We start from the raw sequence: 12,063 nt of genomic DNA, 5'->3' as shown, positions 1-12,063 counted from the left end.
CTTCTGAACTCTAATGAATATAATCCTAACCGACATAGTCTCTCCTCATATGACAGTCCCACCATCCCAGGAATCAACCTGGTAAACCTTCGCTGCACTCCCTCCATAGCAAGAAGACCAAGGACCTCCAACGAGCTGCAAGGGTAAGCTACCACCTCTCTCCTGGCATCAGTTCCGCCTGCCATCCCTCAAATTCCTAACCTCAAACCCCCCTCCCCCCTACCCTATCGACTGGCTGACGCCTCGCATCCTCCACATATCCAATCTCAAGCTTGTTCCTCAGAATCCCCTGGAACCCACCAGCACAACCCCTTCATGTCCAAGTGTGGTACCCGCATATGCCACCTGCTAGAGTCCTCCTTAACTCATCAAGTTAAGTTGTTATGGAATGCTCACAATGCTCCCTCTTTGACACTGCAGGAGAAGATAGCCCATAATAAACAGGAAAGGACCAAGGCAAGGGTAAGATCCCCAGGGATTCAAGTCCTCAGCTCCATGAGGAACGGGCCCTGGAAATTGTCCGTAGAAAGAGCAGTCACTGACAGCGGGGTTGGCCTGTGCCAGAGAGGTGAGGATCCAGTGCTCCTTCACTCAGATGCCCCGTCTCAAGTGAGTTGTTCATGTCAGGCAAAATGATCCTTCCCTCTCACTGACCACATGTCCACTGTCTTGCAAGATTACCATCTGATGAGGCTGGACCATCCGGAATAATACCCCCCACCACTCAAGAGAACACCTCAGAGGAGAGCTCAGAGGAGACCATTGGCAAGGCGTCACAGCTCTCACCCGCACCTTCCACCAGCGCAGAGATAAACACCTCGGTGGGCGACATTAGGGGACAGGCGTCTGGGGCACAATCTGGTGAGCACTTCACAGTTGCTGATGCACATCAGGTGGAGGCAGGAACATCAGGAGACAGCAAATAAAGTTCTGCTGGATTCGAGGACACAGGTGGGTCCCAGTCTGATGCCGAGCCTCTGGACAAGGTTCTCCCAGAGCTGGTGCAGATGATAGGACACAGCCATGAGATTCAGTAAGGGGTGTTAGCGACATTCCAGCGATTACAAGGCCTATTGGAGGAATTCCAAAGGCTTCAGGCACAGGAGATGGTACCCAAAATGCACGGCACCGAGGTCAACATTGCTAGTCTGGCGACCGCAGTGGAAAACCTGGAACACGATGCCTGCATCTTGAGTGGTGGTGTCCAAGGCATGGCTCAGTCTGTGACCACCTGGTTGAGGGCCTCAGCATCGTATCCCAGTCATTGAGGGACGTGTCCCAGATGCAGGTGGACATTGCTGAGGCACTGCATAGCACGGCCCAGTTACTGAAGACTATCGCTGAGGGCATCGACACCATGTTGTAGACAATGGGGAATCTAAAGAACTGGCACTCCAGTTGCCCCTCTGTCCCATGGTATCCTCCAGGGCTCGATGGACACCGTTAGGAAGGAAATAATTGCTGGAGACCAACCCAGGCCTGCCACCGGCAGTCTCCAGTTCTTCTAAATCCATCCCCCCCTGGACACCAGAACATCTCAAGGGCAGCATGCAGAATAGGGTGCCACGGTGAAGCCAGTGACACCAGCAAGTAGACTGGGACCCCACAGCTCCAGGCCCTCCAGAGGGCATTTGCCAAGGATATCAAAGACCTCAGGGCACACAAAGCAGCAGGCTGCCTCCACAGCTGATAAGCACCCTGAGGATACACCTTGACGTAGCTCGAGACCGCAAACAGTAAGGAGAACAGGAGAACTGAATGGGCACTGGTGTGTTCCCTATCCATGGCCAGGGGGAATGAAAATCTGTCACAGTAAAATGTTCACTGTTAAAACATGTCATACCTCATATATGTGAAGCTTCAGTTACGGTAATCTTCACAGCGGGCGTGCCCACATCCCCACCCTTGTTGCCCTCCACTCCCCAGACACAGTAGTCCAAGATTAAAAGCCCCCAATGCAGACCCCAGGATGGGTGTGAGTGCGCTGTCAGCAGAAAGACAGGAGCTTTCCTCAAGTGGGTTATCATCATTCTCCTCCCTTGTATAGTGACCCGCTGACAGAGCCATCATAAGCCCATCACCCTGGAGTGATGTTACACAGGATCTTGGGGAGGAGAACACAGTGGTCGGGGAGGAGAGGTGATGTAGAGGGGGGGGGGGGGGGGGATCGGGAAGGGGGGGGGGGGGGAGAGGGAAATGGGGAGTAAGGAGATGGGGTAGAACTGACAGAGACGGTCTTGTCTTAAGAGAATTCAGAGACCATAAGGGCCTCCCTGGTCCTCCCAGCATGTCAGACCCTCCTCAACTACCTCCTCAGATGAGGCCGCATATCCCTCCCCCTCTTCCTGCTCCTCCTCCAACATGTCGCCCCGCTGCTGTGCCAGTTGTGGAGGGCACAGCAGATCACCACAAAGTGTGAAACCCTTTGGGCGGTGTACTGGAGGGCACCGCCAGAGTGGTAAAGGCATCAGAAATGCATCTTGAGCAGCCTGATGCACCGCTCAATGACAGCACGGGTGGCCACATGACTGTACACTATGGCCTCCCCTTCTGTGTACCACCTCAGCCTGATGGGCAATTGGGTCTTCATGGTGTGCGCCAGCCCACTGAACATGGAGTGTCGCCTCCAGCCTGAGTTGACATTGCTGCCTTCTATGGCATCTGTCCGCCTCGGCCAGAACAAGCAACGCGAGAGCATCCTCCACGGGATCTACACCAGCAAACATTATTTTATGTGGAAGGAATTGGAGAAGGAGAGAGATCAGTTAGGCTTCCTTCCCAGTAACCTCAAATCTCACATGCATCGTCCGTCCCCCCCATTCCCATTCCCCCCATGACTGTGCTGCCTTCTCTGAGTCCCTCCCAGCAAACCAGTTGTAGTATCATAGAATAGAATGATAATTGTCATTGAACCTGGCTTCAGGCAGAGGATGCTGATAATCGGAAAAAGCAAAAGGATAAGGACAACTATTGTGTAAAACTTAAGCTTAATTTATTGATTTGTTGCGATGCGAGCCCTTCATTTTCCTTGACAGAAAGAATGTACCTGTGTGATGATCTGCTGTTGCAATGAAGTCCTTTTCCTCCTCTCAAAAAATTGCAATTACTGTGCAAGGAGCCCAGGTTAATTCAGGGTTGCTATCGGTGTACAAATATTGAAACCAATGGGAGTTTGCTTCTGTGACTTTCCTTCGAATTATATTTTTCAATTGTTTTAGTTCGATTCTACAAACTTGTTTGGGAGATTAATGGTTGCTAGTGCCGTGTGATACATTTTATGTGGCAGCAGTATGTAATTTGCATTTAGGTCAGTGCGCAGTTTAGTGCTAACTGTTCATTGAAGTCTATTGTCAGATCAAGTTCTTGGAATAACCGGTGTCTCTGACAGTGTGACGAGCAGGTAATCAACAGGACAGTGAATTGTTAAGCACTACAATTAATTCTACACTCATTCCACTTACACGGCTTCATTATTACCACAATTCAAATGTGATAATTTCTTTTCTGCAATGATGTATGTTATTGACCAATCAGATACTTTTCCCCATGTAGTTATCTAATGACCTTTTACTTGCAATCAAGACTAATAATTTGCAAAGAGCATTCATTGCTCCTGTTAATAAAGTGGTTCATGATTTGTTCTCAATGAAGCATCCAGCCAGATGAAAAGAAATATGCAGGCTTTTGCTGAAGAATAGTGAACCAACTTGAAGTCAATTTTATTGAAGCATTTCCCATTTTTACCAGCATTTTGAGAAAACACTTTTTACAGAAAAGATGTATTCCTTCAATACTAAGTACTCAATACAAGTTGCTTCCACAATGTACATTTGTCACCATAATTCTAAGTCGCCTTCTGGTACAAAATCTTACAGCTAGAACTTATACACTGACAGTTTATTTCAAAATTTATAATATTGAAAAAGACTTGCTTGCATAATCGATTACATAATTTAAGTCATTTGGCCACTCTGCAGAATAGACATACCTGAGCCGCATTTTTTATACTTAACGCGTACTCACAAAATGAAAGAGCTTACAGAAAGGAGAAAGACAAGTCAGTTCTCGCCTGTTCAGGCATGTTGCAGTTAAACACCATGGGTTGGATTTTCATAGAGTCAGGCGTTCTCCAGAGACCTTTAAAAATGAGGGGTTGGGCCAAATGATGTTACCGATGTTGAACGTTGGGAAATGTGCCCCATTGAGGGGCCAACTGCGTCAATATAAAATGTGACTGCTCAGCTCTCCGCTTTTTTCCGCTTCCATCGCCGAACCCGGCGGAGGGGAACAGGAGCACAACGTTCAGGCGTGCATTTCCACCTGTGAAAATAGACCACTGCAGAGCTAATCCATTTGTGAGTGATGAAGCTCAACCATGCATTCATAATGAGACTGTGAACTGTATCAAAAGAAACAGATCGTCAGACATCTGTTTCTCCAAATGAGGCTTGGTGGTGGATAGGCAGTGGCTGGGGGAAGGAAAGGTGATCTCTAGAAGGCCTAAGAGTCTTTAAAACAAGGCAAGATCCCAGAGATTGGAGGCTGGGGTTCTAACCAGCTCACCTCGAAGCTCCCCCACTTCCTTGGCCATATCCAAACTATTTCTGGGATGGGTGGGCCCAACCTAATCCCAGCCCGCGACCATGGAGTGAAAATAGTGCCATTTGTTTGGAGGTGGGAGATGGACCTGCCAAGTCAAGCAATTTCCCAGCTCAAGCTTCCTGCCTTGATGGGGAAAATCTGGCCCTGTGACGTTTATTGTTTTCCACCCAAACACAGCTACATAAGTTCCTGGGAAAGGTAGTAAAACAGATAATTTAAAAAAACCTTGAGTTTGGTTGACAACCTGAGGTCATCATGCCATTCTCCGACAATATGGGAAGATGTGTTACATTTTAGTTTTGCTTCAACTGTGACGGTTTCGGTTGCTTTGCTCTTCATTCCATATCTAAAGATGTTTTAACACTGACATGCTCCTGGAATAAGAATGCTGCTGCTTTCTAGCATGCTGACTAACTGTAATACTTTGAACTGTCTTTTGACTATTCAATTTAGGATAGGGGGAACAGTGTCCTTCAATGCGATGGTGTATTCCATCAATGTACCAATGTGATGCACAACCAGGCAGCCTCTTTGTCATTATTGTGATTTGAATAGTGAATTCAAATGGGAAGCACAGCTATGTTCTACTACAATAAACTAAATATACACTGGTTTCAGTGTCTGCATGGCTCAGTGTTTCTTAACAGCTGCTGAGCACAGAGGCTACATATGACAGTTTAGTATTGAGGGAGTCTCTCATTTTCAGAGGTGCTGTCCTCTGGTTAGCATCTTAAACATTAGCACTATCCATCTGTTCGACTTGTTTGGTCGGACATTATAGATTCCATGGCAATATTTCATTCCAGTACCATCACAAATATTATTTTGTCAATGAAAGTCTTTCTCTTTTCATTCTCTGAGTTGGTTATACTTTCATAAGAATGAATAACGGGGGAAGCAGGCCATGTAGAACTTAGCATATGACAAGTCATTTTAGTATTTGGACTGAGTCGTCTGTCATGAACCTGATGTACTTAAAATCATCTAATTTTCTTTACTACATTTGATTAGATTGGATTTGTTTATTGTCACGTGTACCAAGGTACAGCGAAAAGTATCTTTCTGCAAGCAACTCAAACAGATCATTAAGTACATGAAAAGAAAATAAAATAAAAAGAAAATACGTAATAGGGCAACACACGGTACACAATGTAAATGCATAGACACCGGCATTGGGTGAAGCATCCAGGAGTGTAGTATTAACCAGATCAGTCCATAAGTGGGGCGTTTAGGAGTGGGTGGTGTGGTATAGGTGTAAAAGGCTATAGATTGCAAACAGTGATCTGAGTTCTCATGTTATGTTACAATTTTCATGTTTTTATTCTGCAAACAAGATTTCAAGACCCTCTGAGCTTGGTCTGTCATTACATTTATAGATAGAACATAGAACAATACAGCGCAGTACAGGCCCTTCGGCCCACGATGTTGCACCGAAACAAAAGCCATCTAACCTACACTATGCCATTATCATCCATATGTTTATCCAATAAACTTTTAAATGCCTTCAATGTTGGCGAGTTCACTACTGTAGCAGGTAGGGCATTCCACGGCCTCACTACTCTTTGCGTAAAGAACCTACCTCTGACCACTGTCCTATATCTATTACCCCTCAGTTTAAAGTTATGTCCCCTCGTGCCAGCCATATCCATCCGCGGGAGAAGGCTCTCACTGTCCACCCTATCCAACCCCCTGATCATTTTGTATGCCTCTATTAAGTCTCCTCTTAACCTTCTTCTCTCCAACGAAAACAACCTCAAGTCCGTCAGCCTTTCCTCATAAGATTTTCCCTCCATACCAGGCAACATCCTGGTAAATCTCCTCTGCACCCGCTCCAAAGCCTCCACGTCCTTCCTATAATGCGGTGACCAGAACTGTACGCAATACTCCAAATGCGGCCGGACCAGAGTTCTGTACAGCTGCAACATGACCTCCCGACTCCGGAACTCAATCCCTCTACCAATAAAGGCCAACACTCCATAGGCCTTCTTCACAACCCTATCAACCTGGGTGGCAACTTTCAGGGATCTATGTACATGGACACCTAGATCCCTCTGCTCAGCCACACTTTCAAGAACTTTACCATTAGCCAAATATTCCGCATTCCTGTTATTCCTTCCAAAGTGAATCACCTCACACTTCTCTACATTAAACTCCATTTGCCACCTCTCAGCCCAGCTCTGCAGCTTATCTATATCCCTCTGTAACCTGCTACATCCTTCCACACTATCGACAACACCACCGACTTTAGTATCGTCTGCAAATTTACTCACCCACCCTTCTGCGCCTTCCTCTAGGTCATTGATAAAAATGACAAACAGCAACGGCCCCAGAACAGATCCTTGTGGTACTCCACTTGTGACTGTACTCCATTCTGAACATTTCCCATCAACCACCACCCTCTGTCTTCTTTCAGCTAGCCAATTTCTGATCCACATCTCTAAATCACCCTCAATCCCCAGCCTCCGTATTTTTTGCAATAGCCTACCGTGGGGAACCTTATCAAACGCTTTGCTGAAATCCATATACACCACATCAACTGCTCTACCCTCGTCTACCTGTTCAGTCACCTTCTCAAAGAACTCAATAAGGTTTGTGAGGCATGACCTACCCTTCACAAAGCCATGCTGACTATCCCTGATCATATTATTCCTATCTAGATGATTATAAATCTTGTCCCTTATAATCCCCTCCAAGACTTTACCCACTACAGATGTGAGGCTCACCGGTCTATAGTTGCCGGGGTTGTCTCTGCTCCCCTTTTTGAACAAAGGGACCACATTTGCTGTCCTCCAGTCCTCTGGCACTATTCCTGTAGCCAATGATGACATAAAAATCAAAGCCAAAGGTCCAGCAATCTCTTCCCTGGCCTCCCATAGAATCCTAGGATAAATCCCATCAGGTCCCGGGGACTTATCTATTTTCAGCCTGTCCAGAATTGCCAACACCTCTTCCATACGTACCTCAATGCCATCTATTCTATTAGCCTGGGGCTCAGCATTCTCCTCCACAACATTATCTTTTTCCTGAGTGAATACTGACGAAAAATATTCATTTAGTATCTCGCCTATCTCTTCAGACTCCACACACAATTTCCCATCCCTGTCCTTGACTGGTCCTACTCTTTCCCTTGTCATTCGCTTATTCCTGACATACCTATAGAAAGCTTTTGGGTTTTCCTTGATCCTTCCTGCCAAATACTTCTCATGTCCCCTCCTTGCTCGTCTTAGCTCTCTCTTTAGATCCTTCCTCGCTACCTTGTAACTATCCATCGCCCCAACCGAAACTTCACACTTCATCTTCACATAGGCCTTCTTCTTCCTCTTAACAAGAGATTCCACTTCCCTGGTAAACCACGGTTCCCTCGCTCGACGCCTTCCTCCCTGTCTGACCGGTACATACTTATCAAGAACACGCAGTAGCTGATCCTTGAACAAGCCCCACTTATCCAGTGTGCCCAACACTTGCAGCCTACTTCTCCACCTTATCCCCCCCAAGTCACGTCTAATGGCATCATAATTGCCCTTCCCCCAGCTATAACTCTTGCCCTGCGGTGTATACTTATCCCTTTCCATCATTAACGTAAACGTCACCGAATTGTGGTCACTGTCCCCAAAGTGCTCTCCTACCTCCAAATCCAACACCTGGCCTGGTTCATTACCCAAAACCAAATCCAACGTGGCCTCGCCTCTTGTTGGCCTGTCAACATATTGTTTCAGGAAACCCTCCTGCACACACTGTACAAAAAACGACCCATCTATTGTACTCGAACTATATATTTTCCAGTCAATATTTGGAAAGTTAAAGTCTCCCATAATAACTACCCTGTTACTTTCGCTCATATCCAGAATCATCTTCGCCATCCTTTCCTCTACATCCCTAGAACTATTAGGAGGCTTATAAAAAACTCCCAACAGGGTGACCTCTCCTTTCCTGTTTCTAACTTCAGCCAATACTACCTCGGAAGAAGAGTCCCCATCTAGCATCCTCTCCGCCACCGTAATACTGCTCTTGACTAGCAGCGCCACACCTCCCCCTCTTTTGCCTCCTTCTCTGAGCTTACTAAAACACCTAAACCCCGGAACCTGCAACATCCATTCCTGTCCCTGCTCTATCCATGTCTCCGAAATGGCCACAACATCGAAGTCCCAGGTACCAACCCACGCTGCCAGTTCCCCTACCTTGTTTCGTATACTCCTGGCATTCAAGTAGACACACTTCAAACCACCTACCTGAACGCTGGCCCCCTCCTGCGACGTCAAATCTGTGCTCCTGACCTCTATACTCTCATTCTCCCTTACCCTAAAACTACAATCCAGGTTCCCATGCCCCTGCTGCATTAGTTTAAACCCCCCCAAAGAGCACTAACAAATCTCCCCCCCAGGATAATTGTGCCCCTCAGGTTCAGATGTAGACCATCCTGTCTGTAGAGGTCCCACCTTCCCCAGAAAGAGCCCCAGTTATCCAAAAATCTGAAACCCTCCCGCCTGCACCATCCCTGTAGCCACGTGTTTAAATGCTCTCTCTCCCTATTCCTCATCTTACTATCACGTGGCACGGGCAACAACCCAGAGATAACAACTCTGTTTGTTCTAGTTCTGAGCTTCCATCCTAGCTCCCTGAAAGCCTGCCTGACATCTTTGTCCCCTTTCCTACCTATGTCGTTGGTGCCAATGTGGACCACGACTTGGGGCTGCTCCCCCTCCCCCCTAAGGACCCGGAAAACACGATCCGAGACATCACGTACCCTTGCACCTGGGAGGCAACATACCAAACGTGAGTCTCTCACGCTCCCACAAAATCTCCTATCTGTGCCCCTGACTATAGAGTCCCCAATTACTAATGCTCTGCTCCTCTCCCCCCTTCCCTTCTGAGCAACAGGGACAGACTCCGTGCCAGAGAATTTGACAATGGTTGATCTGTATCTCAAGAACATTAACACAGTTTTGGTCACTATCTCGTGATACCGCTACATGCCCAAATTGTGATGTTAAACTTTTCAAGTGACCCATATTGAACAGTTTTTTGGGGCATCGGGTACCAGCTTTCCCATATCTATTACATGAAAAAGAATTAGGGTCTTCACTCTTAAGTGACCTAGCATCAATTTTAAGATAATGACCTCTTTTTGTGATGCCTCCTGCCAGATTAAATAGTGGGCAGAGTTTAGTGGTTGTGTTTAGGGGCCTGTCCACTGGCTGGAAGAAAGATAGAAACGCTACCAAGGCCATTTCGGGATGCATGATGGGATTGAGCCTTGGTCAAGGACTTGCATGCCCACCATTGCGTTTCCTGACTCCTGTGACAGGAATTTCTTCCCGGCATCTTCCCCATATCAGCAGCACCACCCGGAGCAGTAGTCACTGCTGGTGCTGCAGGATGGCCTACTCCAGAGATCAACACTGGCATTCCAGCAAAAAGGTGAATAGACAGATTCTGGGGCCAGACAGATTCTGCCTTTCCACTTCCTTTTGATTAAGTCGGAGGTAGGAAGGCTTCAGGACAGCCTTCCCACCTAGAGAAAAAAATCCGTTCAACAAGTGGCGGGCGGGACTGGGAATACACTGGCGGGCAGACCTGGAGTCTACTACGGGTGTCCTTCTTTGTCGGGACCTCGGTGTCTGACAAAGGCACCAGCAGGAATGGTGAGACATCCCTCTGGCCTTCAAATCAACTGCCCTCTACTGTAAACTCCCCCAACACCCTACCACCGGTGGGTTATGGGCCAGGGTTTAGAGAACCCCAAAGTGTATCATGGAGTTCACCTGACCCACAACTTTTAATAGATTGTGGTATGGGGAGCACACGGCCCACTCTACAGGTGTGGTGCAGCAGAAATGGAAAAGTATTTTTCAAAGCAAAACAATGTTTGTTCTAGGAACTCAAGTTAACCTTTTTAAAACATACAGTGAACATCTTCGCAACCATCAATTCGAATACAACCCCCAAAGAATACAACACTAAGTAATCCTTAATAACTTCCCAATCCAGAAGACAAAAGAAACACCTTTTAACAGAAGCACATCAGGTTTACATTCACCACTGAGAACATTTATAATTCTGAATTCACCAAATGACCAAGAGATAGTCTTTTCATGGTAGAGAGAACAACAGTACACCTGCTATGTCTGGCTTCAGCTCCAACACTGAAAATGGAACGAAAACACACCCTGCAGCAAACAGCCTAAAACGAAAGTAAAAAGCGACAGACAGCCCAGCTCCACCCACACTCTGATATCACTGATAAACACCCATTTCTTAAAGGTACTCTCACATGACACCGGTGGTAGGGTGTTGGGGGAGTTTACAGTAGAGGGCAGTTGATTTGAAGACCAGAGGGATGTCTCACCATTCCTACTGGTGCCTTTGTCAGACACCGAGGTCCCGACAGAGAAGGACACCCGTAGTAGACTCCAGGTCTGCCCGCCAGTGTATTCCCAGTCCCGCCCGCCACTTGTTGAACGGAATTTTTTCTCTAGGTGAGAAGGCTGTCCTGAAGCCTTCCTACCTCTGACTTAATCAAAAAGAAGTGGAAAGGCAGCAGAATATACATCATGTACCTTTTCCGCACCTCTGATCCCACCTTCAGGGAGAGAGTGGCAACAGTAAATTCCTTCCAGTGCCATTGTGACGATTTCATTGAATTTCAGGATCAGACTATAGAAAAAGAGAGTGTGTAATATCTTTAAGAAGCACATTGTTATCTATATTTTGTGTCAATCAGTAATGTGTATTAATTTACAACATCATATTGCATTTGTCGAACACTACAACTGTTATGGGTACTCATAGCAGAAACTGTTACCTTGTAATGTGCTAGCGACTTTGTAGAACTATGAAATAATGACACTAAAAAAAATATTTATTTTTATATAATAATATAATTTTGTATGATATATGTGATGGGAAATTGAACTTTTTATTTGATACACGTACAAATCATCTCCAGGTACCCACGCGCTACAATTCAGAAGAAGATAATTGAGTTATTTTTGTTGTTTTGATTCTCAGGTGTATGACAGAGTTCCCTGTTACAGACATTGCAGTCAATACAGTTGGATAGCTGAACCTTGGTCTGTTTGCAGAATCAACAACAGAGAGTCAATACACAATTGTGGTGAAGGTGTACAGACTAGGAAAATGAGGTGAGTAGAGGCAACCTAAATTGAAGAAGTTTCAAGTGCCCTCAAATATATAGGCGCCTGCTAATTTTAAGTCCCTTCCATCTTACCTTTTGACTTAATGCTGCTGTATTCTGTTTCTTCTTTTGTTAAACTGAACAGCCTTTTGGAGGAACTGAAAAGGTCTCTATTTGCACTACATTCTAATAATTTGATGCGTTTTTTAAATCAGATTCTTGGTGTAATAAGTGAGTGAATTTTAATAATAAGAGATGTGAGAGTGTTCCATCCTCAGCAGCTTTGATGCTTTTTGATCCAAATACCTTCTTAGGTCTCTGAACTA

At 46.0% G+C, this 12,063-nt stretch overlaps 1 protein-coding gene across 2 annotated transcripts in view; it reads left to right on the top strand.

The window, feature by feature from the left end:
• thsd7ba (thrombospondin, type I, domain containing 7Ba) overlaps positions 1-12,063 on the top strand; it is a 1,603,431-nt gene that overhangs the window by 1,248,654 nt on the left and 342,714 nt on the right. For both annotated transcript variants that reach the window (XM_072472193.1, XM_072472199.1), the window contains exon 16: positions 11,611-11,744. In XM_072472193.1, the coding sequence (XP_072328294.1) occupies positions 11,611-11,744 (134 nt within the window). The remainder of the gene's footprint in view (positions 1-11,610; positions 11,745-12,063) is intronic.

Source organism: Scyliorhinus torazame, chromosome 2, assembly GCF_047496885.1.
Source record: "Scyliorhinus torazame isolate Kashiwa2021f chromosome 2, sScyTor2.1, whole genome shotgun sequence".
NCBI lineage: Eukaryota > Metazoa > Chordata > Chondrichthyes > Carcharhiniformes > Scyliorhinidae > Scyliorhinus > Scyliorhinus torazame.
This window is presented reverse-complemented; position numbering and strand designations above follow the sequence as displayed.